The sequence below is a fragment of the Antedon bifida genome, chromosome 10 (genome assembly GCF_963402885.1).
Source record: "Antedon bifida chromosome 10, ecAntBifi1.1, whole genome shotgun sequence".
In the NCBI taxonomy this organism is placed as follows: domain Eukaryota; kingdom Metazoa; phylum Echinodermata; class Crinoidea; order Comatulida; family Antedonidae; genus Antedon; species Antedon bifida.
In genome coordinates, this window is record NC_136235.1 from 18,366,074 (window position 1) to 18,392,659 (window position 26,586).

Here is a 26,586-nt window from a genome sequence, read left to right on the forward strand (position 1 = left end):
AAACAAGTTTATTTCTACTTGATTGTGTATTATCCTGTATAAATATGTTGTTAAATAAATAAATAAAAAATTATGTTTTAATTTTTAAGGGAAGTATTGGATGGATAGACAGATTCAAATGTGATGTGTACCGTAAGTAAAATGTTTGTTAATTTGTAAAAACAACAGCATTCTATGAAATCAAAAGTTATGGAAAATATTTAAGTAAACACTAGAAAAAAAAACCTTGAAGACATTTTTTAGTATTGTTGCAACAGCTGTTGGCTTATTGTGTTTTTAGAAATAAAATAAATAAATAAAACCAACTTGAAGAAATTATGTATAATAATAAATGGGAAGAGTTGTGAATTTATTATTATCAATTAAAGTGAAAATGTTTTAGTCTCAACGATTATAGACAACGTCTTATAAGTCAAAGATGCTCTCCAGGTGGAATGCCATTCTGAGATGAGCAGTAGAAACAGTCTTGTTTATTTTTAATTTATTTATATGTAATTTTACTTTCTATGGACCAGAGATTCCGAAATAAAAGATTGAATGAATGGATTATGTGCGCGCGCATGCGTCGTGACCAAACATTCTGATCGCGAGTTTCAGTTGGGGAAAATGTCACCTTCTTCAACTTGTACCAATATATGTATTACCGGTTTCTGTTTTGCCGTTGAAACTATGCACGCTTACATCATGGAGGTTTATACCTCCATGCTTATCATGAATCAAGCTTTTATTAAAGAAATATTTATTTAATTCGTTGGTGGCAGTATCTTGTATTTAAATAAAAAGGAGCACATTAATCAAAACAAAAAACATGTAATATATATTTTGTCTTTTTTATTCTCTTCGATTCGGTCAACAACATAATTTCGAAACATCTTTATGTATTTCTCAATAATAAATAGGTGGTAGGTATACCAAAGTTTTATACACTGAAATAATTACAACCTTTTTTTTTTGTAAACTGTCATTTTTGTAAATTATCCCACAAAAAAAAGACTAGGTCACATATATTTTTGCGTTTAAACTTATATCTATGTTTACATCATGTTAATGAATACGTTCGATGTTTAACAACAAAGTAAAGAATAGTCCAAAAGTGTAACGTACAACAGGAATAAGAGTCTAAAAAATAATAAAATTAGGTAACTGAATGTAAAACATTAAGGTTTTTGTAACATATTATCCAATTAATATAATTTAGCCCCAGTGAAACCTTTGATTCGGACATATGTATCAGGAGTATAAACTATTCTAACTTTTTTAATAAACATGTAAAAAAAGTAAACACCACTGATAACAGTACCCCCTAAGTCGGGATAAACACCAGTAATAACAGTACCCCCTAAGTCGGGATATTTTTTATCAACAGTAGAACTCAATAGTTAAAAGAATTTCAGTAAATTGCACAACAAAATTAATGGTAGGCCTAAATACACAAACACATTTCCTGCGAACTGTGGGTTTAGACCTGATTTAGGCCTTTGTTTCAGGCTTGATATTTTTCGACCTTCAGCGCTGATTGTGTGAGACATCTCAAAGAAACTATTTACAATTCTCACAATGGTGGGATGATACACATAGCATTGTATACACAAACACAGATAACAACATCCGAGAGCTTAAATAATTAACTAAACTAAATATTGCATTTCTCCAAAAACGAGAATCAACGAATTTTGATCTTCAAATGTTCTGATAGTTTTTCACAAACAGTAATTCGTTTAAACACATACTCAACACTAGTGATTCGTTTTTCATGTTTATGTAACAAATCATAAAAATAGCAATTTAAATAAACAAATAAAATATTTTGATATGATTTTTATTTTCGCATAATAATTTACAATATTTCGTATAAAAGTTTGTTCCAATGGCCGGTCAGTACTCTTCTTTTGTCTGCTAACTAAAACATGTCACTCAGTATTAAATTGCACCAAGAAGAGGGAACAGAAATTACGAATTAGAAAGGTTTTTAATAAAAAAAATAATATGTCAATCACACATTCTTTAAAAAACACATTATTTTAGTATGACTATGAATGGAAATATTGAAAAAAAGTATTACGGCACAGTTTAGATACAAACTTGGTATTATCGCTAAATACTACCATTTGGCCTATCTAACAACGTTACAGTACCGTAGTCCAAATATACTTTATGCTGATCCAGCACTACATATTAAATAAATGGGTTTACTTCTTACATAATAATATATCTCAGTGTTACATAATACAAATAATGATAAATAATATAACAAATATTTTTTTACAAACAATAATACATTGTTAATGCTGAAGATATATTGCGTTGAGGATAGCAGCCTCGCCCCAGAGACGTTGAAGATAGCTGCAGCCTCGCCTCAGAGACGTTAAGGATAGCAGCCTCGCCCCAGAGACGTTGAGGATAGCAGCCTCGCCCCAGAGACGTTGAGGATAGCAGCAGCCTCGCCCCAGAGTGTCTCATCTTAAGTATGGTGAATCTTTACTGGCTCATTACGTTCTTCATTAGTTAAGTTTGGTAGGCGAGTTTAATACACCTGTGAGGCTTATTGTTGATATTGAAAATCTCTTTGTCAAAACAATTGTTTTGTATTCAAAAGTCTTCACTGAAGGAAATAATAAGTACATTGCGCATGATCCTGAAGTAACAAATTCCACGTTGCAAACACTGCAGTTTTGAACTGTTCACACGTGTTCAATTAATGTGTTCATTTGTGTTCAATGTGTTCACTGAGTTCACATGTGTTCTTTTTTTATTAAATCACAAAATGTTGAGATCATCTCCTAATCATAATATATAATCCACAGACGGCGACAACAAAACACAAAATATCGCATAAAAATGTTTTTTTCTTTTCTTCGAATTATAAATCTATGTTTGTTTTTTTGCAAAATTTGTTCAGCGTTGGTCAAATTGTTCGATTTGTGTCAGATTAAATCACGTGACCATAGTTTTTTAGCAGACGATATCTATCAATCGCTTCCAACAGACAACTGGTCTAGTTGACTTCCCCCGTGAGTTAGCCTGTCGGTTGAGTCGGGTGTGGGCGGTAAACTCAAAGGCCCTTCGCTACCGTCGGCTTTCATATTCTCAGAAAAATTAACCTGAAAGAACAATGATGAACATTCATTAGTATACACCTTTGATTGATTAATTAAAATAAAATAAACGAGAAACCAAAACGAAAACGTAACATAGACCCACTTTAAGATCAGAACCATCATAGGCGACCCAACCGTTAAACGGTCATACCGTTGCTGCATTTTTATTTGCATTCGTTGTAATAGGATAAATCGATAAATAAGTCAACGTATAAAATAACATCATTTAAATAGCCAGATCTATTTGAAGCAGATATCAAGTATTTGGTCAGGCCTAAAACATAATTTATATTAGATCTGATCAAACATGTCCTACTGCATGGCCTACTGGCCGCGCTTGATTATGCAGCATCATGTATAGTCTACAACGAACATGTGTTGCAATGAGGAGCGTATTTACTCCCGATTTGCAATCGATACACGGGAAGATATTAAGGTGGACACGCGATATATTACAATTGGAATTGAGTACATCTTCGTTTTAGAACGATACAATTTAACTAGCGTTCTATTACATCCACTCTACAGTATCAAATCATACATTTTATCGTGGTAATTATTTACACTGAACACCGTAATAAATAACGATGCCTGAAACTAATTCCACGCGTCTTCTTCCACGAAGAACGGTCACTTATTGAAACAAAGAACATGATGAGAAATCAAAAACGTTTCCTATCATAGACATAGTAATCTTTATTTGTCCATACACATAAAAGAAATGTGTTTTACTTGTCAGTATTTGACACAATAAGGCTCATAAGTGAGATACAAATAAATAAGAAAAAAGGCAAGAAGATCTATGAATTTGAATTATCTTTTAGTAGGCGTAGGGTAGTCCTCTCTGTTATGACAAGGGCCCTGGGAATCGGCCATACGACACACGAAGAGTTCGACACAGTAGACTATACGTCAGGGCTAAATATCAATTTGAATTCACTCTTCCCAGATCAAACTAAAGCAACTATTATATTTAAAATGTTTTGCTTTACTTTTATGTATTGATTATAATAGGATTTTGATAACTTTGATTGAAGTAGGCATATTATCTTGTTAATCAATTGTTATTCGTTGGTATTCGTCATATTGATAATCAACGCTTTTGATATCTCAGTATTTATGGAATCAATTTCATATCAAATTGTTTATGTTTTACGATGTGGAAATAGTCACGTGTTGGGTCTTTATAACAGTGTTTGTGACCATTGAGTCGTCAATTAATTACCGTTACCGTATAGTTAATTTAACTGTTTTGTTGACGACAGTTCGTTATCTGTGTGTGTGTGACGTGTGTGTGTCCCTCCTCCCATCCGCGTCCAATCACATCCTAATCAATCAGTGCGTATTGTTTCAATATCAACCAAATCACAATCAATAATAAAAAACATGCGTTTGGGAAAAACAACGCGGAAAATGTCAATAATCTGTGCATATATTAGCAGATAATTAAAGAGAGATTTAAAACCAGACGATCGGTAAGATTTTACCGTTTGCTCTGTCAAAGGCCATGTTTGATATCGATTTGTCATCATCGACCGCACAAGTGATAAATTTCGCGGCGTGGACATTGAAACCAGGCCGGGCGATATCGACTTGAGCTAGGCTGGGTGTAAAGACTTCACAGCGTCTTGTTTTACGAATAATACGACAGCGACCGATGCGCATTCTCCCGGGATAAATAACGTCTGTTGGTTTCCGATTGGATTGAGAATGGCGTTATGATCGAAGTTTAGCTTTACAAAAACATCAATGTGCGAAAATTACAAATATACTTGTTTTCGATATTCTGGTGTTTCATTCAGTACGCGTTATAATATAGACTAATGAAGTCAGGTTAAATACCAAATAAATCCCAGATATATTTACATTTGTCAAGCAATTACTTAACAAAAGATGTGCCGATACGAACTAATATATTTTAACACCAGAAACAAATCCGTTTTTATTATGACCGGTCATTCAACGGTTATGCGATTGTTTCTAATTTTTATATGAATATTAACGAGTTACGTATAAAAATGAATGAGTATTTATTTAAGGGTGTTTTCACCTTTAGAAATTCACCGAATAATATGAAATATAATCCGACGGATTAATGTTACGGTAAATTATCAAGTAAGTAATATAACACCGGATTAACGTTGGATCAAGTAAATCGGATTAGTGATGTATCATCGCCACCAACATTTATATTAATGTTATTGTTACATAATTGCAACATGTTTATTATGTGTTATATTCCGGTGTAATGATGTTAGTGGTTTGATGTTCCTTATTTCAAAATTTACTCGTTTGTATACTCTATAAGGTTTATCACAAAAAGCTTGTATTCACGAAGAATGTCATTGCACAATGCATGATGGGAAGGGTTTGGGAGAAAACGTCACGACGCGTACGTACAAACAACAAATCAGGTACGTACGCGTCGTGACGTTTGCTCCAAAACCCTTCCCATAATGCGTCGCGCACGCTATTTGCGATAAATCTTATGGAAGATGGAATAATTATTATTATTATTATCTCTTAAAATCTGTTGTTTGAGCTGTGTTTATGTAGGAATTCTTAATCTAAATCAGCTATGCTCTCTGTCTTAATTAATCGAAAGACGGTGTTATTGGGATTATGATAAGGTTAACCGTAATATCCAACGTTGGAATAAATTAATATTAAATTCATTTTACTATGAATATCTAAAGTACAGTATTATAACCATACACCTACACTGTTAAAAAAATTCTTGCAAAAAAACCGGTAAATTACTGGCAATCTGGACGCCAGTAATTTACCGTAATGTTGAATTACATTACTGGTACATAGGTATATCTATGAAAGTACTTTAAATAGCAGGGACATATCGTATACATTCGCATTCGTAAATACAACAACAAAAATCTTCATAATATTACGAATTTATATGTTCCTATTAAAATAATATTGTATCTCATATTTGATTGCGTTATCTATGTTGACGTTACATATTTTATTACCGATAATAAATAATAAGGCTACACATTGATTTCTGAAAAAATAATAATTTATCGAATAATACGAGTTCAAGAATATTATTAATAATATCATAATAACATTTAACAATCATTTTAAAGAAATATCGCAGACTCATATTAATAAATATTTCTAATAGTGTGACTGAATTAACAATAAAATATTGTATAATATAATTTAACCTATTGTCCTTGCTATTAGCGACAACAAAACTACGACGCGATAACAATGGATATCTGGAACATTGCGTTTAGCACTCGTTACAAGCACGTTTACAATTTCTAATCACGTCAACAAAGAACTGCTTTATTTTTAATTATGCTTTAAAAAAGTACGAAGCGTGTGTTGTAAACACAACCTTATTTGTAATTTTTTGTTTTCTTTTTGATAAATGTAATATGATTTTGAGGCGAATGAAAAACAATTAGTATTACAGGATTTGGGCCTTTACTAAATCCTAACGCGTTTAATGTTTTAAGAACGTGATTTAATATCAGAACAAACGACGTAAATTATTAATTTATTGTTTTAAATATCAGCTTGATATCAACATTAATACGTGTACAAACAACAAGCCAAACCAAACAATAAAAAACGTCGACTTTAAAAAACCGAACACAAATTAAATCAAGGTTTTCTCATAATCATCATTGTATAAAAAGAATCTAGAAACGTCTTTATTCATAAGTGAGATTCATTTAAAGAGCTGTTATGTAAATCAGTTCGACCTCAGATTATAAATAAACGTCAACGAAATGTCGTCGTATATCTCTACGAATGCTTCATCTGACAATTGAATACAGCGTTTTGAACACGATACACACATTTTAATATGCAAATTACATTGCATTTTAATATGCAAATTACATTGCATTTTAATATGCAAATTATTTGTTGTTAGAACAAAATAGAATTTCATTCTAAATTGAATAGTTTCGTGTATTGTACCAAATAATAATAATTAATATGCAAATTATTCCAATTTATACAAATTAAATTGAATAACAATTATTTCATTTAATACTCATCTTCAATATGCAAATTAGCAGTAATAAACTGCAATAAAATGTATCTTCATTTTTTTACAAATTTGCATAATCTGAGAGGGTATATTAGAATGTTTAGTTTAAAATTATCTGTCGTTATGAAATGACATTGAATAGTAGGCCTTACAGTATATATATATATATATATTTAAATATTTGTTAGGTATTAAAAGTTATCGTACAATGTATGTTGTGATAATGATGTTACAATCCAGACCATTATTGTTTTTAATATCCCGTCAATAATAACCAATCGAAATATATCTGAGTATTATTATGTAATTCCTCGTATAATGTATTTACGCTAATTCATGCACTGTATAAAACGTTTAAAGTAAATGGGTTGATTGTTTTATCACTCCTTCTATTCCATTTCGTTGTTTTATAATCACAAACTTGTGAATACATTAAGAGTATGTTGCTGTTGTCGATTATTGGCAAAAAATAACCTGCCCGAGGCTATAAGAGAGAAATACTGCCACTGTTCAAGTCGCCGTATTATGAAAAAATAGTAAATTACTGTTTTTCTCTCTGGGTTTTTAGACTATCTCGTTAAAGCGTTAGCATTCACGTTTTCCAATTCATATTATAAGAGATTTCATTGTCACACAGATTATTTTGTAATTTGTTCGAAATATCTTCGCCCGATTGTGACTTTAGTCGATAGCTATTGTGTCTTTATTTTATATGCATTTTTATTACACGGATAATTACGTGAACACTATTGGACTTGTAATCGCCATGTAAATTAATATAAGGTTGATAAAATCGGTAATAGCGATAAATTCTAAATGCCTTTCAGAATGATTATTATTAATATGAGAATATTTTGAGATATTTCGTTGTGATTATTATATTATCACATGAGAGAATCACTGTAATTATTTTTGTTTTGTAATTCTAACTATTTCTATTTAGTAGCAAGATGAGCCTAATGCTCTGTCTACACTATCAAACTTTATGTGATGTACCCAAATATGGTAGTGATATGTCCAAATATGGTAGTAATATGACATCATCATGTCCATGTATGGGCACATCACATTTGTTCACATACATTTTGATAGTGTAGACAGAGATTTACTTAAAATGTTTGAAATATCATCAACTAATTTATTCTCATAAATAATAATAATAATAAACGTCAGGAAGAACAATTGTAAATCGGTAGCGGTAACGTCTGGGGAACAAAGTCTATCGAATCAATATCAATAACTAATAATTGTTGTCATTCAATATCATATTTCTTTATACTTATCAAATCAAATCAGCAATAACTCATCAGATATACGGATTTGATTTGTATACTTCACTCACTAGGGTTTACAGATTTAAAATTCAACGAATTATATTCTAACAAGGATATCGGTGTGAGATATTCTTCATGTTGTAAAATAATAAGGAATCATACCAGTAATAGACTGTATTGTTGGACCAACGATATATTACAATTACAATGTACGATAGAACGGCAGGGCCTACATAAAATATCACACATCACATTTAAGATAGTAAGCCATTGAGACATAGTTCACTATTGTTGAACACAACCGGCTAATACTTGATGATAAACCGTTATAAAAAAACAACTGTATTTTCATGATGTGCCTGTCCTTTTGTAATAAGTTATAAACCCGGATCTTGTTGTTAAAATCCCTCAATACTACGATAAAACACTACGCATTATACTTCCATCCATTAATTATACCCAATAGCTTTACCTAAAATAATTTATTCACGTACGTATAGAATCTGGACATTTTTTAAAAACCCGTATGTTTTAAAAAAATCCTTAGCTTTCTAGAATTAACGCATTACGTCATTGATACTTTTGTTTAGCTTTACCTAAAATAATTTATTCACGTACCGTAGAATTTTGACATTTAAAAAAAACCCGGATGATATATAAAACTCCTTAGCTTTCTAGAATTAACGCATTAATCATCATTAATACTTTTGTTGGTACTCCCTTCATAAATATATGTTAGGATGTGGAGAAAGGAAGAGGCGCGCGTTCAAATATTGGTACACGCGCGCGTTCAAATATTGATATACGCGCGCGTCAACATTCTGTCATAGTAAAGTGAAGCCTCTTACCAATTGTTGAAACGGGGGTTGTTGGTCCAGGTCGTTATTCATGGTAAAATCGGTGAGTGCCTTCCATGGCGGTTGGTAGCTTTGAACTTCGACCTGGTTACCTTGAAGCTGCGTGTCATGCCGCACAGGACTTGACGCTACCATTGGTACACCGTTAAAATTCTGCATTCTCCTATTTACGTCCTAAAAAACAAAAACGTAAAAATAACGTTAATAATATAGAGTGTGCGAATGCATTATGGACACCGCCAAAGTATATATAACTATTGTCAGTACCATTATGCATGAGTTGTCCCTTCTCACTACCTCCCTATTCCAACTGCCGCCGGTAAGAGTGCAATTGGTTATGATGAGTTCCAATTTTATATGCACGAACCGCACATAATGTTGTTTATGAATATGAACAATTGATAGAATAATAAGTCAATGATTATGAGTAATAAACTGCCAATCAATCAAAATTATTATTATAATTCGTCGTTTGTGTCAGCACATAGCAATAGTTGACACGAGCGCGTACCAAAAATTAGGCCTACCATCAACAGTTAGACGCGCAAATTAATGTTGGGTTATGTTAATTTAATCATTTCAATATTTTCATATAATAATTTATTAAACAATAATAATATTAGGCATATAAGGTCCTGTCATTTTCATTGTTTGTAATAAAACGATTTTGTGACTTTGTTCTTTTAACAACACATTTGTCTATACGATGCACTTTAAATTTACCTAAAACACATTCATCGATATTGTACGGTATTGTAAGACTATTTCAATTGTATCATTTAAACTAAAACTAATTATTCTGTCAGATAAAAAGAAATCAAAAGAACAATGGAGTATCGCGCGCTAAAGTTATTAATAAACTCCCAGTAGCTGGATTCTTAAGGTGACATCCTTTATTGTGTTCTATTGTTGTAACTCTTTAATTTCGAAATATATAAGCATAATCTACTATGCTCCAACAAAACAACGCAAATTAGTTCTATACTAAACAAAGACAACTATACAATCTACAGAAATGGCTATTATTACGTTTTGATACCTCGTCTATTGATACGTCGTCTATCGCTACTGATATTACCTTATTAATTCTATCCTTAGATGTAAACTATCCTAGATTACTATGGACAAAAACAAGAATTGATTCGAGTAGCAATGATCTTGTCGAACAAAATAAACTCATGATTATTTTTGAAGGTGGAAAATAATGGTTATTATTGCAGTTTTATCGTTCATTTGTTTCCGTCATATTACGTTTGCATCGCGTTAAACTCTACTTAAAATTGAGTTACGTTTTTTTCTTCGAATAATTATTAATAATTGTCACAATCAACGGTTGTAAAATGATGTCGACAATACTGATATTGCGTCGCCTAGAGTGTTAATCGCGTTTTTAAAATGTACCTCAATCGCACCTCATCAAGAGGGTCTTTCATACATCTAATAATAATAACATTGAGCTGACAAAAATAACCTAAAACATTTAGTACACATAAATGTATATCTGTCTTTGTGTCGTGTGAAAGCGCATTAAAATGTCGCCCGCCAATGATACTTAAACGGTTAATATAAATTAAAATCGTTACACTGGTGAAGGACTACTAATAAAGTCACAATAATATGCCAATATCATTTAATAACCATTGCTTAAAATAACATTGTACCTCCCACGAAACGGGTTATTATGAATATTTGATTAACATTACAATCAAAATTAATTCAAACATTGTTTAAATAACCAGGTCAACGAAATATTAAATAATACAATATTACAAATAGTATTTTGTGATTAAAAATCAATAAAAATGGCTTAGGCTTTTGCATATAAGCATTATTACTTGAAGCGTTACACGAGCGTTTTATTTTCGTGAAACGCGTGAACATATTAATTTTGTAACGCGTTGAGGATTAACGGCAGAATAATGATCCAAATCGGTAGCGCTTACAGCGTTATATTGGCTGACAGTTGAATAAATAATCCGCCGAACCTTGTTTGCATTCGCTATATTTGATAGACAAGCAGTTAATTTTCTTTCGAACAGTTGCTTAAATATATGCCATGTATGACAAATTAAAATTTTTCGATAAACGAAATGTCTTGGTAACCCGAGTATTTTGATTGGAAAAAGATACAGCAATGACCAAACACCGTAAAACGCTTTCAATATTATGAGTTATATAATATGTTCATTATTGTTTTAAATTCTTGTTTATGAAATATAAAAATAAGGATTTCCTTAAAGATTTAATTTGCAAAAAAACATGCTACTGTATTATATACAAGATAGCTTGTTTGCAATGCAATTGCACTGTGTTAGTAAAGTGTATAGACCTTACTGTATCTTATACCTAGGCCTGTAGTATTGGCCCACACTGTTACACGGTCATGAGCTTTAAACGAATTTTTTATTTGATATGAGCGGTAATGTTTCAAGTTCCCCTTCATTTCCTCATTAAATATGATGAGGATAAATTAATAATGTGGCCTGGCCTAAAGGCACTGGTATCGATCGCTTGTATCTTGTTGCGATTCACCTATTTGTTTGCACTCGTGATCGTATTATATACAGTTTCCTGTATGCGAACTGAAATTTTCATCTGTTTACCAAAAAGACACAGTATCGACGTGTGCGTACAAAGGCGTAATATCAATATTCGAACACGCGCGTACAATTCCGGTAGCTTACCATCATAACATTTGGATACGCGCGTACATTACCGTACGGTAAGTGTACCATTATCAACATTTTTTAAACATGCGCGTACATATTTGAATACGCGCATATATAAAGTATACCGTTTTTATCAACTTTTGAATACGCGCGTAAAAAATCGTATAATTTTTTATCAACATTAGAACGCGCGCGCAAATTGCGGTCTATTAGCATTTGTAGATCAAGTCTGCATTCAATTTTCGACCGTATTTTATGTGACAGATTCTTCGCGTTTTATTCAATCACTGTTCGCTTCACAATTCCTCTCGTGTTTTGTTCACGTTCGTATGTTTACTACCCGAATTAAAGATACAAATAAGAATACTCGGGTAATTCATTTTATTCAGACGACTTTGGCAAACTGCCTCTTCCATGTTTCGTTGCCATTTGTAAAAATCCAACAACAGAGCAGAGTAATGGATTAATTCTCTGATTAACGATTTCCAAGCCTATTGCAGGATGCTAAAACCGATTAAAATTGCCTTCGTGGCCGAAGCCAAAACGTCCCTTGGATATATTTAACACAAATTACTCAAACTGCTTCGCGCCAAAAGTGTCATCAAACGCGATTCAGACGACACATGTCACAGAAATTCGGAACAGAGAAAGCAATTTGTTATTGTCATAGTTTTTGAGTAGATTTGAGTCAGATCAAAGTCGCTGCTTATTATTAGGTTATTTACCACGTTTCTTTCCCCATCTCTCATTGTAACGAAAATGTCCTCGAAAAATACGGTTAATAAAATGGGCATGCAGATATTGTACAGCGAGATACATCATTTGAACAGACGAACATGTGTGTAAACAAAATAAACGTACGCTTATTTAAGAATGGAAACAATTGAGTGAATAACCTGCCAACAACACAACGAACAACTAAACCGATTCATTCATTGATTACAACACGTAATTAAAAATTAGAATTAAGGTAGATTTATTTATTTCGAAGTTTCTGTTTGCGCCCTTTTCGAAGCATACTGTTTATCGGTAACATAAATAGAATTTAAAGAGTCAGTTTATATGGTTGGAATTTATATTGGTATTCTTTGTTATTGTAGGCTATGTTTATAAGTCTTTTTTACGTTATCAGAATTTGAGACCTAGGCCTACATTTTAAAATATCGTAAACGCCATAAGCGCCAGAGTGTTAGTTCAATCACAGAATTAGATATATTTTCATTGATTATTTATGCATGATATAAGATTGTATACTGGACATAGGAAATAAGACTACAATTTTAAATAACAATAGTTGATATGAAATGAAAGTACAAGTGTTAAAATAATACATAATATTATTCGTAATTGTTAAAATAACTCCTTATCGGCGTCTTCGTCATATACAGAACATCATGTCAATTCATTTCGTTGAAATCAAATCATAAAGTAGCGTGTTTGATTGGCTGTAATGCTGTTACGCGTAGCCTATTGGTGTGTACGTATGTTTCGACGCGTTGAAATGAGTCTATTGCATTTAAAGGGCATACGAACTGACTCGATTGTAAATGTTAAACTTGTCAATGTTGCGTTTTTCTGTCATCCGTAAGGTGTATACAGAATGATGAGTGTTTTGGGATTGAGTAAAGCATGGCTCGTTTGACATGTCTCCTGTTGAGTGTTTCAACGTCTACCACCCGCAACCATTATGTTTAAATAAACAATTAATAGCCGTCTTATAATACCAAACTGTCTAGCTATAGCTGATAACAACATAACGTAAGCCAAGTGCATGTTTTTCTCAGCAGTTCAGTTCCGTTCTGGTTCAAAATGACATGATCTTACTAGTTTCTTTTGCCTAATTAGCTTTTAAGAGGAATCGGGCTTTACCCCGAAATGGGTAGACCTACATTAAAAACGTAAGCGCACGACAGTAATTTGACCAATCACGACGCGATGGATCATTCGAACTGTCGCTTGCGATTGGTCAATTCACTTGCGTTGCGCCTATACGTCGTTGCGTTGCGTCCAATTATGCTTGGTTCTCACTAGAGACGCAACGCAAGGACGTAACGCAACGTAAGGGATTTGATCAATTACAAGCGAGGGATTTATTGGACTTTCGCTTGCGATCGGTCAATTCACTTGCGTTGCGTTTACGTCCTTGCGTTGCGTCATTGTGGGAACCAAACTTGAGGAACAGAAATACTAGTGTTTAGGTTAGGCGTTTAGACGTCATGATTGCAGCGCGCTAAGTAGTGTATACGACATGGAACCAAAACCAAAAATGGCAACGTACGTACGGTTAACTATATTCAAAGTACTTGTATTTATTAGGTAAATTGGTTCAACTGATAAGCTAATTGGGCTTCTAGAACATATTAAATTTATTATGAAAAAAAGCCTACCGGTATTAATTCTATAAATTACACACGAATTTTGTATTATATCATCAACGCATCGATCTACTAATATGAAGCCATTATGAATTATTCGTTGTACCCGGTATATTACTGAATATAAAAAAGCCAAAATATTTTCATAAATATTGTTAAAAGGTAATGAAAACTAATAAGTTTATATTAATCGTAGCAGGTTACGAATAGTGCAAGTACGAGACTTAAAAGGGAACAATATCGGTGGCCAATAATTGCCTCAGAATAGCAATGCTAATTTTGTTGCCTGTGATCTAATGATAACAATAGTAAGGTTGATATAAAGTTTGCGGTACACCACGTATATTAGTTCTGAAAAGAACTTGCAAACCTTCAAACAATGGTAAGGTTTCGATTAAGTTCGTAAAATCTCCTAAAATATATTAACTAATCGTTTGGTAATGTCGTCTGCAATATATCTGTGGGCAGACGATACTGTACCTTAAGCAGATTATAATAGTGCAAATAAAGGACATTGTCTCATGAATGACGCGCTAATTTTGTAAAATGGCCGTGCACTTGACTCGACAACTTGTTACAATAATAGCCGGGCGCGCTCTAATCAAATCCCATTTGTGCTCATCCACAACAAAACAAACTGTCTTTCTCTCTTCATCAACGTATTTGATTGAATTAGCTAGGCGAGAAGCTTGTTAATTTATCGGGCTTAGGCCGCGCTTCTAGCCGAGGGAATCAGTCAGTTGTTGGTTGTTTTGCCACCTCGGCTGTGGCAATAGGGGACTTAAAACAGCCCGGGCGTGTAAGCGGATAAAGACCCAAAATTCACACCTCATGTTTGTGAACGCGGTTGATACAATCGAATTTGGTTTTATTTGATGTTTCTTGGGTAGATGACTGACAAACTAAATCTTGAAGATAGTCTGCTTAAATAAGCAAAGATATTCTATCGAGTGATTTTTTTTTGTCGGCAAAATTTTGCACGATAGAAAACAATTCGTGCCGATTTAACTATTCGTTCGGCACGGAATCATTTGCCAATGGGCTTCAACAATACATCATTAATACAATAGAAGAGTGGGATTACATAATTAATCTATATCTTCCTTGATGTATACTGCATCATATTAGTTATAGGCCTAAGCCATATGAATTATAGCAGAAATCATTAAATTCAAAACGGTTCCAAAACAATTAAATACATAATTATTCTTACCTGTTTGTTTTGTTGGTCTTGTAAATTTTGAACCAAAGTTATTCGTTTTTTGTCTTTGCATCGTTTGTTCTGGAACCAGACCCGAATAACTCGTGGACTTAGCGCCGTCATTTCTACTAACTGTTCTTTCATAAGTGCATCTGGTCGTGGGTTTGCTGCATAGCACGTCCGTAGAGTGTGGAGTTGTTTTTCGTTTAGGACAGTTCGTACCCTAGTAGTTTTGCCTTCTGACTTGTGACTTCGTCCTGGAGAACGATTTTGAGTACCTGACCGACTGTTCCGCGTTGCTGAAAAGATATGATAGATATTTAGTATCATTTGTATGCAGTAGTATTCCATACATACAGTTATATCAGCATGCAATGATTTTAGCTTCTTCTATTATATACATTTATTAAAAATTAATAAAGAGCATTTATAATATTGTATTATATCAATGAATAAAGTCACAAACGAGAATTTCACAAACATAGGCCTATAAACGAGCGCCAATAATTCACAAACATGGCCGTTTTTAATGTGTTCGAAAACTGGAAAAGGGTATCATCGTCCGTATCGTATTAACTGCCATATGTTGTTGTAATTTGACTGATTCACAAGATTGATATGTTTATTAATTAACATTGAGTCGTATCAATTTTTATGTGACAGTTACTACGTCATGTTTTGCACGCGTACGCGAGCAGTGCGAGTTCTTGTGGTGAGGAGACCTGTACTATTCTCAAAAGCAGGAAATTTAATTATTTAAAATAGGCTGTTACTTTGGCCTACTGTATTTCCATTTGAAAAGGACGATCAAGTAGTTTATGATACAAATGTCGATTATTATAAGAATGAGGTACATTTTGTTTTTTAATCAATATCAATTAAATAACCTGGTCACTAGGTCAACATAATCTACGACGCCATGATTTATCGTGCCTCTGATTACGAATAGTAAAAGGATAAACACTATAAAAAACGAACCGTGGAATTACCGATGTTATGGGTTCGCGCAAGAAACAAAGGGTGACGTGTGCTGTCGTTAAATTCTTTCGAGTTTAACGTATTACGACGCTACCGAACGTTCTGAGATTCTGAATTAAATAGTAGGCCTAGATCAGCTAACACTATTACAGTGTAGAATCATGGTGAATTTTGATGGCTCAAAATGGAAGGAAAAGGTTTTAAAAACAGTATCGGATTGACACTAATTTATTTGTGTTTACGTCATACGCGCAATGTCAAATTTGAATGCTAAAGCGATGCTTTAACTACGTAGGCTGCCTTCACCAGCCCTACCAGCTTTTTCACATACTGTATACTATTTATCGAGTTGGGCGCATATTCTAGAAAACCAGATGCGTTAGGTGACGTGACGCATAGCGTTACGATAAGATATTTGCGTAACGCAATCACAGTACGCAGCGGCAATTAGCACTTTATGTTGTTTACTATACGTTGTCTTAGTCACGTGACGTGAATGGCGGTATTGAGCCTCATCTAAAAGCAACAATATTCAAAGCTAGATGGTAAATTCGTGACAACACGAACAAGCAGTATCATCACTGCCTAGCCGTAGGCTACTATTCGACGATCGATCCGCAACGTTCGCCTACAAATCGACTGTCCGCCTCAATCAAGCAAACGATAGGTACAAATAAGACGCGAGAATAATTACACAACTACAAAAATACCGACAAACGTAGTATGGTAGCCTGCAGAAGTGTGACTAAATCATTGTAATGAAATTAAACATACTAAAAAACACAGTAGGCTATGGGGACTGATGAATTTGCTATTTGTAAATTGAACATTCTTGTAAAATTGAGGGGAAGGGGGTAGTACGGTAATTCAATTCAGCTAAATCATGCGGTAACTCTTCTATCACTGAGCAACTACTCTAAGAAATGTTTTCGGATGTCGCGCTTTCAGAATATAAAAAACCGAAATTTCATGAGCTCCCCTTACCATCCTTAAAACAATATTATGGGCGAAACGTGTATCGGTGTGTCCCCCATAAACGTGTACAGTAGGCCTACAACAATATATATAAGTTATTTAGAATATACGATGAGACACAGGTCAAATTATTTGTATACAATACCAATGGAATTCGGTTCTTTTAATAATAATATAGCAGTTTTATCAAATATTTGATTAAATTTACATAATACCAATGTCGTATGAATACAGAACATCGATTATGCTACACAGTACAACTTATACAATCATTCTTCTTTCGCTAGATTTACATCCTTAACATTTCATTTCCATTCATTTATCTGTATTTATTTTTTATTTATTTATTTATTTACAGTAAACCGATATTAAGAGGACACTTTTGGGCCTAGCAAATAAATGTGTCCCCTGAATTAGGGGTTAGCTCAATGCAAACAATATAATATTTCTCCTGGTTCGTTTCTCGGAAAGTGTCCTCTTAAACAGGGATGTCCTCTGAATATGGATTTCACAAAGGAGGAGTTTTATTTATATAAAATGACTTTACATCGTCTACTAAAATATGATAATTATTAATTATTATATTAATTGTTATTGTAACTGTTGCTTATGTCTACCTAATTATTTGTAGGCCTAATTATTAATTGAAATAAATAAATAAATTAATTAATGAAAATAAAAGACACATTCGACAAAATAACGCGTTCCTAATTCACGGAATCTATCCATTTATACCGTACACTCATGAAGGTATAAATATCTCCATGGTACACTTATTGGGTAAACCTTTGTGTATACTTATATTGGGAACGTTTAATGAAAGTATTCGCTAAGATTTTAATATTATCGTTTATCCGTCGTGTTCGCACTGTTACGTGATGGAATGTGAGAAAGAACAAGCGATTACACGCTTGCCTACGCATCACAACATGTAACGAGTCTCTTGAATTTCTAATTATACGTTGCTTTAAAAACTTCATAAAATGATTATTGTTTGACCTATATTATTATTAGACTTTTTATCTTGATCATATGTTTCTTCTTCCATAAAAGAAATGATCTGATAGATAATGATAGCGATTTATGATAATGATGACGATGATACAGTCACGCGATGACTTCACTGATGACAATGATTATGCTGAAGATATAATTAACATGCGTTTCTTCTTAAAACATTATTACTATTATTACTGATTATTCTTATACTTTTATTCACCTTTGACGTTCCATAGGTAAAATTGCATTATAGGATAGATACGTTTTAAGGTTAAAATCTCTACATGTTTTAAATATAGCAGGTCCTTTTAGAATTACTCATCTGATTATAAAACGCGCTGAAAAAAAACAGACGATCCGCCGGTTTTTGTCTGATTAAATTTCTGAAACACGAATCTTCTAAAGATAATTATCTGAAAAACATTTGATGTAGATTGTAAATAACTTCTACGATTTGATTATTTATTGCCAATTTTTTGGTAATTTAATGTGAGATTATTACAGTTTTCGTGATATCATTTTAGACCTTTGTCCCCATGTTGCATCCTCATGCGCATGCCCGTGCGCACGTCACCGTTTTGTATAAAACGTATGAATGAAAATTCAGCCTCAGCTTACCCTGCGGACCCGTATGTTGATTTGATCTAATCATAGCTTTACTAATTCACAAGATAATAATAAATGAGAGATTATAAATTAGTAAACTCATCATTTCTGTTTTTCTATTTTTTTTTTCAAATTGGGTGTTTACCATCATTTGATATTATTGTGAGTCCAAAATGGTATAAACATGTTGCCTCGCGTCTGTAACATTTATCGTTATGTTTGTACAATGCATATTTATGTTCCCATTTCTATGATGTTTTTACTGTTGGTATATATGTTATTGTATTTGTATATATTTAGGCCTATCATAGAAATATAAGGCATGGAATGAATAGTAGCTTCCCCAAAGTAGGCCTACACAACTTAATTGTATTAACAGTAACAAAAAAATCTAGGTCTAGTATATACAATGATTGATACTGTATGAAACTTTGAGTTCCTGTCTCGTTACAGGTGATCTAACAACAATACAAGCATAGGCCTACCTTAACCATAATTTATAGCAAGTTAATACACAGCCATTGTTTACAGTCTATCCCACACACTTTTTAAAAAATGGGCTATTTTTAATTTTCCATGTTTTGGATGATTAGGCCTTGATGTTGTTTTTCTCTACTTGAATAACACGGACCGCTTTTCCTCTACTTTTCAGTTTGTTTACATGGTAGGGCCTACAGTAGAATAGTTTTCGAACCGTACCGTATGCTATACCAACGGCCACTTTCAACCAATGAAAAGCGCGCAGAAGGTAAATTTAATTACTACGGTACCTCCCTGATGACGTCACCACGAAAACATGAATAACTATAAATATGATAATACTTTATATCACGTGACAACTTGTCGATAGCTCTCGATGTCTCATTCGAGAACGCACAACACTGTTTTGAAATGCAACATTTCGTGATTTACGATTTAAATGTAGGCCCGTGTATTCGGGGGAATAATTTAGAAAATGCGGCAGTGCTTGGCGCGGCAATTAGCCGATGTTGATAACCGATCACCTGTTTCTTTCTGGTTTATACTGAAGGCCTACGAATTGAACACGTTAACAATCCAAATAAAATATATTTCGTTTTTATTTATAATTACTAAGTAGCAAAAAGATTTAAAATTGGGTGTGTAGTAAAGAAGTGTTCCTATTTTGTATTTGTAGGAATTTGTATAATTATTCATGTATAAGCTCTTAATCGATAGAGCGAGACAATCTTGAATTCTATACGCTGAATGGCAAGGAAAAAGGCGACTAAAACGACCTTTAAACTGTTCATTTGCAGCACACATAAAGTTGTAGTTCGCTTGAAGAAAAGAGGAAATACCCTAGTTAGTATTTAAACCTTGTGATAACAAAATAACTCAAATTAAACAACAGATGAAGCGAACCGATTCGGAAAATCTTAGCAATAAATACGGATCATGCCCGCAGAAAATGTCATTAGCCCTTGTTTAATCAAGTGCTCTAGGTTTCGTTAATTTGCGAACAGATCGTTTTTTATGTTACCTTGACGACGGTACGCGCTAAGCCTGTGTGACCGTGTAGCAGGCCATAGACGCATTTAAGACATGGTTCACACCGAATTAAGAAACACTGATTGAAAGTTGTCAGTAAAGATTAAGGCTTTAAATACGCGGATAGTTCCCGCAAACAACGATTAATTTCGACAATTTCCACTCGAGAAATAACCCTTAATATTATCAGTAAAAACGGTTATAAAATCCAACTAACGAATTCCATATCATGATTAACGAGAGCTATACGATATAGGCATAATAGTAATATTATTTAATGATAAAATAAATAATAATAATGACATGGACGTTTATAACATTAGTTACGTACGAGGTATACACGAGAGGCATCGGAGGCCTACGAGATATGTTTTACTCTTTCAATAAATCAAAACATTTTTTTCAGCACGATTTAAACAATTACCTAATTCTTTATGTGTTAAACGAATGTTTTGTAGGTAATATTACCATTATTAATTCATTTAAAAGGTCCGTTATATACGTTACGTTCAACAAACGTTTTTCTAGCGTAAATAAAACGTAATTCGTTAATACTATAATGCAAACAAAACATATTGGAGAAACACAGAAGCGTTGCACTACTCACTGTCCGTATGGGTAAATGAATTATCTTATGAATATTGCAAAGTATTGCTATAAATTATTTACATTTAACAGCCTAGAGATATCATCGTGTACATTATTGAAATAATCTGGAATCGTTGAAAGTTAAGACGTTTAAAGATCGACATGACACTTAATATGAGAAACTATTATTTTGCTATAATAATAATAATAACAGTTTGACGATATGCGTGCTTAAGATTGGCAAAATTGTAACTATAAGTTTGACGATATTCGTAGTTTAGACGAAATTCGTACTTAAGACGATATTCGTGCTTAATGATTGACGAAAGTCGTACTTAAGACGATATTCGTGCACACAGATTGACATTATTCGTACTTAAGACGTACTGTATCATAATTTCCTGATTCCTGCAAAAACTTAACGTTTTAGTTTCAAACTCTGATCGTGGAAAGTTAGTAACACAAACCCTGAAAAAATCAGTGACTAAACCATGCAACCATCACTATTGATTGATATTGATTATAACATATTGATTAATAATTAATGTGTATACTTACAATTAACACAACTTCGATCACTATTCGTTGGACTGCTGATCATTGTATCATCATCAATTACTGTTTTCTCTAGAACGTCATGGTCCTCCTTACAAAACAAACCGTCTTCCCGAAGTGCAAACTCGTCACCTGGTATTAGTTGACGCGTACACGCGACGCAACGAAAACAGTCAATATGGTAAATCTTATTTCGGGCTCTCATAACAAAGTCATTTTTACTGAAACCGAGATTACACTTGGCACACTTTGTACCAAATAACCTGAGGAGAGAAAGAATGTAGTTAATGAATCGTGAGAAAAATAAAGATGTATTTATCCATGAAAATGACAATTTTAAATGATTGAAATTAACGACTTGTAGGAAATCAGTGTACAAAATTGTTTAAACACCACTGATTATTACACATAAACGATTAGAGGTTGTTCGCACGCGGCTGAATACCACATTATAGTAGACCTATCTATTTATTTTGTTTCATTTTAAGTTATTATTTAGACGCACCTTTATCATCAAAGTGTGCCACTGTTGTAAAAGTGAAGTTTTCCAATAAATTATTATTTATTATATTATTATTATTATATCGTTTGCTAATTTATTGTAAGAAACCAATTTTGAATAGGCCTATATCACCACTGTTTCATTTCAAATTAATAACTCCAAGAAAAGAGGAAACATACATTATGTTCGGAAGGGTTATTCAGTGGATGACCTATGACCTATGGTGACCTATAATTAATTTTTGGAGAACACACACATTTCAATCAATCCTGGTAGACATTAACATAAATATACTTATTAAACTTCAGCATCTGAAATATAAGATTTATATACGCCCATAGCGCGTAATGAATCAACTGCTGTAACCTGTCGATAATTGTAACATTTTAAAATTTATAATTTTGGATAATATGAAATTACTAATGCAATTTTAAAATACCAATATTATATTTATCCAAGAGGTGATCTTATTAAATATTAGGCCTATATCACATTGAGATGAATTTAAAATACAGTGAACATGGATGTTAATTCATTGATACCATTATATTTTAGCGACATAAATGTAATAATTATTATGAACACCAATATTTTTATGTATGAAAACTAGTTTAATTATCAACATTTTTTTTTTATTCCAAAATATTCATATTAGCCTCTGAATAATTATTATTCGATAATAAAGTATTAAGATATACTGTAAGTGTAATAGCAGGGAATAGCTCTTCCCTGGTAATAGGAACATTAGTAGACAATTCTGTTCCTTTTCTTATCTGAAATAGGACTTTGTCATTACAGAATTTCTCAGCAAGAATTCCGATAGGCCTACATTGCGTGGACCACGCGCTAGCCCAGGTGCTATTACGTACGTTGACAGGGAAAAACTTGAGATTCCTTCTGCTATATTTCACTTCAGAGGTAAAGTAACGAATTTCTGTTGTAAAATAGAAGTTTTTACTTCCACGTTGTAACTTCACACATTCTACACCGTGGTAAAAGTTTCCGCGAAATTACACATGTTGCCCCCGGGCCGTCAAGTTTATGCATAAACGGTTCTCAATTTTTCTCTGGCAAAAAATTCCATGGGTACAATGTCAATTGCTAACGTAAGGGTGTATCGTTCTCACGCCGACTTAACACCGTCTCGTAGGACAGGGCTTTGTTTCTTACTAACGGTGCACGCTAATATTCAGTAGAATCTAACCGCCGTTTATTTGCACTTGACTGGCGTAGGGTTGACGCCCGGCGTACAATCGTAGGCCGATGAACAAAATCAATCGTTCGTGCCTGAGAAAACATACACTGTATTGCTTTGCTCCGTGATGCGTGTATTATAGCCACTGCGATTTTGACTCTTTATTACGTTACATTTTTAGCTTAGCCTAACAATTAATTTCATTGTCCGAGTCAGAATTTTTGTAAAATTACAGATGTCACCGAAACTTTCGATGAGCTCAGATAGAGGGGTTTAGGCAATTATAATACGTTGGTTACTATAGATTAATACGTGCATTAGGTGTGAACGGCCCTAGTTGTGTTTACAGTATATGTATGTTTAATAACTGTGTCGTAAATTAGTAATTTTGACATGTGTTAAATTTTATATTCCATGCTTCGTCGCTTCCGTTTGTGTAAAGTTATGAGTATTGAGATATAATAATGACTAAGATAGCGGGTAAATAGTTAATATTAGACATTAACGTGTGTAGAAGATATACTAATCGCCGACCTAATGTACTGTATCGTAGAGATGGAGTTTCTATACAACAAAACGACATATGTTAAATTACTGTTATGTTTGTTTGTGGAAATGATAACATTGTGAAGTTATGTACATAAAGATACTTCAAACGATACAACTAACAATGGTGACATATCTGGTTATTAAGGTAAAAATGTGCGTGATTCAGTTGCGGCGTACGTTCACTTGATCACGTCATACAAACCAACCGACTGCGCTCAGCGCAAATGCTGATGATAATTAATGCAGGGTTTACATGAGCCTAACTGGAAATGTCCAGTGTCACGCTTACTTATGATTACCGCACATGTTTTAAGTGTGAATAGGCCTTTAGACCGCTCTGTTTTAATTCAGACCCAAGCTAGCAGCCTGTGTCCTGTGTCCGCGCGGCACATATTGGATCGAACAGTAATACTAGATCCAGGGTTGCACCTTTGTACAGAAGTCGTTTAGAAAAAGTGTGAAAGCGAAATTTACAAAAGCAGTCTGTCTGATTCAGTTTCATGGTAGAGTGGTTGTACTTGTTTAGAGCACGATGTGCGTAGGCATGACTCTACCGCTATAGTGTTCATTATTAATATCAGTGTATTTATACATCCACTCTATTTACATATTGAATAGAGCTTGTATGATACACATACAATTATTATATATGTTTATTTAAATAATTACAGTATCGGTAAGCTCTCTAACAACTAACAACGGTTATAAGCATATAAACGTATAGATAATACTAATAGGCTTACAATAATATAAATAAATATAACTCTATGCTTAGATACACCATCTAAAGCCGTCCAGAACGGCCAGGAAACTAATTTAGTATTGACTCGTGTCGTGTAAAATTCGTGCAAAACGCTGGATAGATTTTAGTCCTCTAATACACAATTAAATCCCGATTATTATGGTATAACAATATGCAGGCCAGTCGCATGTTATAAAGTGATTAGTTAAAATGGGCCTATAATATGTATACTGTTAACTAAGGTGTAGGCCTATGATAGAGCATGATGTGACTAAGGTTAAGCTCGCATACTTAAGTCCGTATTTAACGCTAAGAATGCTAAATTCGTATACGCTATACATGGTGCTATAATTCCACAGACCGTTCGATAACTTGATAATAAAATAATAACACAAATAAAAACCGTTTGCAAAAATATAAAACAATGTCACACAATACTCGGCCCCTAGTAAAATAGTACATGGTTATACATGACAATAGTTAGTTTACAATAGTAGAATACATTTGCATTTCTGTATAAAAAAAACCTCATTTCGATTAAAAATTATCGTTTGTATTGCATAGCGTAAATTTCCAATAACCTTATATATTGACCAAGTCAATCATTCTTTTTATAATTTTGTAAGCTTATTATGCTTATGTAAACATATAAATATTGTTACAATAACATAATAAAAATATACAGTGCATTCGGCTATTAGTATTAGTTAATACTCGTGGCGTATTGTTGAGTACAGTAACTAAAATAAATATATGTACGTACCTGAGGTAGTCTTTTTTACAATATGGTTTTCCGTCCCGTACAAAACAGGTACATGTTTCATCCAGGTAGATATCACAGTCGGCACACTTCAAACACCGGCCATGCCACTCTAGATCCGGGGCTACGCGTAATATATACTGATCGTATATCTGGCCCCCGCATCCAACACACATTGATATTCTTCTATTTGCTCCTACTCCCGTCGACTCTGATAAATGAAAGAAAAACTCATGTTATCCATAATATTCCATACAAATCTTAAAGTTGTTATAACTTAACCATCAATTGATTTAGATGAGCTCTTATACATTCAAGCAATCGTTTTATATGCTTGTAACAAAGACGGTTTAATTGCGACAATATATCACATAATTGGCAAACTTATGTGTACAACTGTAAAGGAAAGAATTAAATTAATTAGTTACACTAAATAGCACGGACATCTATCAATTTGAATCAACTAAATACCTTTATTAACTTGGCTGGCCTTGATAGTAACTTGCCCGTCGTCAAGCGTCATTTTTAAAAAGTGAAGAAAAATCGAAAAAGGGGGTTCGCGTCGTGTAAAAAAAAATATGCAGAATTTGTAGCTAAAGTTACGCACGGTTTGAGAGCGTTAGCAACATGAGTTTTATGGGTAGTTCCTAGAGCCTGGCTCTCAGAGTAAAAAATATCGTGGTGTATTCATCCATTCATCCAACCGATTGAGTGGTTAGAAATTTGTGTTGATGAATTTACACGCACGGGAAGCCCCATCTCAAATTCATCGCTCCAATGCACAGTCGTCGTTGATTGGTCAGCTGTTGTGTTACTGCTTCTCGTGCAGTGACTTACTTACCGATTGTCGTGCCGATTGAGGGCGGTATACGGAACGTTTGTATTTCGAGTGTTCCAATCTACTGACTGCGACCACACCACTGTCAAGAGACGAGACACGCCAGGGTAATCAATTTCATGTTTTCTCGTTTCGATGTTAAATCTTCATAGATGAGTTTAGAAACATTTATCAACGCAAAATAACAAGAATATTAACGAGCGAAATATTTAATAATTTTCACATGATGTACACGTAATACTATCGGCTTCATTTTGACTTACAGTTATTATTCTAGTAAATACAAATGATA

The 26,586-nt window shown here is 33.4% G+C and overlaps 1 protein-coding gene across 1 annotated transcript; it reads right to left on the reverse strand.

Annotated features, from left to right (window-relative positions):
* Positions 1-833: 833 nt before the first annotated feature.
* On the reverse strand, positions 834-26,189 carry LOC144853583 (insulin gene enhancer protein isl-1-like). Its single transcript, XM_078711297.1, has 6 exons — positions 25,928-26,189; positions 25,460-25,667; positions 21,712-21,971; positions 15,511-15,797; positions 9,245-9,427; positions 834-3,101 (listed from the first exon to the last, which is right to left on the reverse strand). Exons 1-6 carry the CDS (start codon positions 25,977-25,979, stop codon positions 2,970-2,972), a joined length of 1,122 nt encoding a protein of 373 aa, XP_078567423.1. The 5' UTR covers positions 25,980-26,189; the 3' UTR covers positions 834-2,969.
* Between the last annotated feature and the right edge of the window lie 397 nt (positions 26,190-26,586).

Coding starts and splice junctions, on each gene's coding strand:
- LOC144853583 (XM_078711297.1), bottom strand. CDS start 25,979: ATGACGCTTGACGACGGGCAAGTTACTATCAAGGCCAGCCAAGTTAAT. Junction 25,668..25,927: donor GGCCAGCCAAGTTAATAAAG/GTATTTAGTTGA, acceptor TTCATTTATCAG/AGTCGACGGGAGTAGGAGCA. Junction 15,798..21,711: donor TGATCGAAGTTGTGTTAATT/GTAAGTATACAC, acceptor ATATCTTTTCAG/CAACGCGGAACAGTCGGTCA.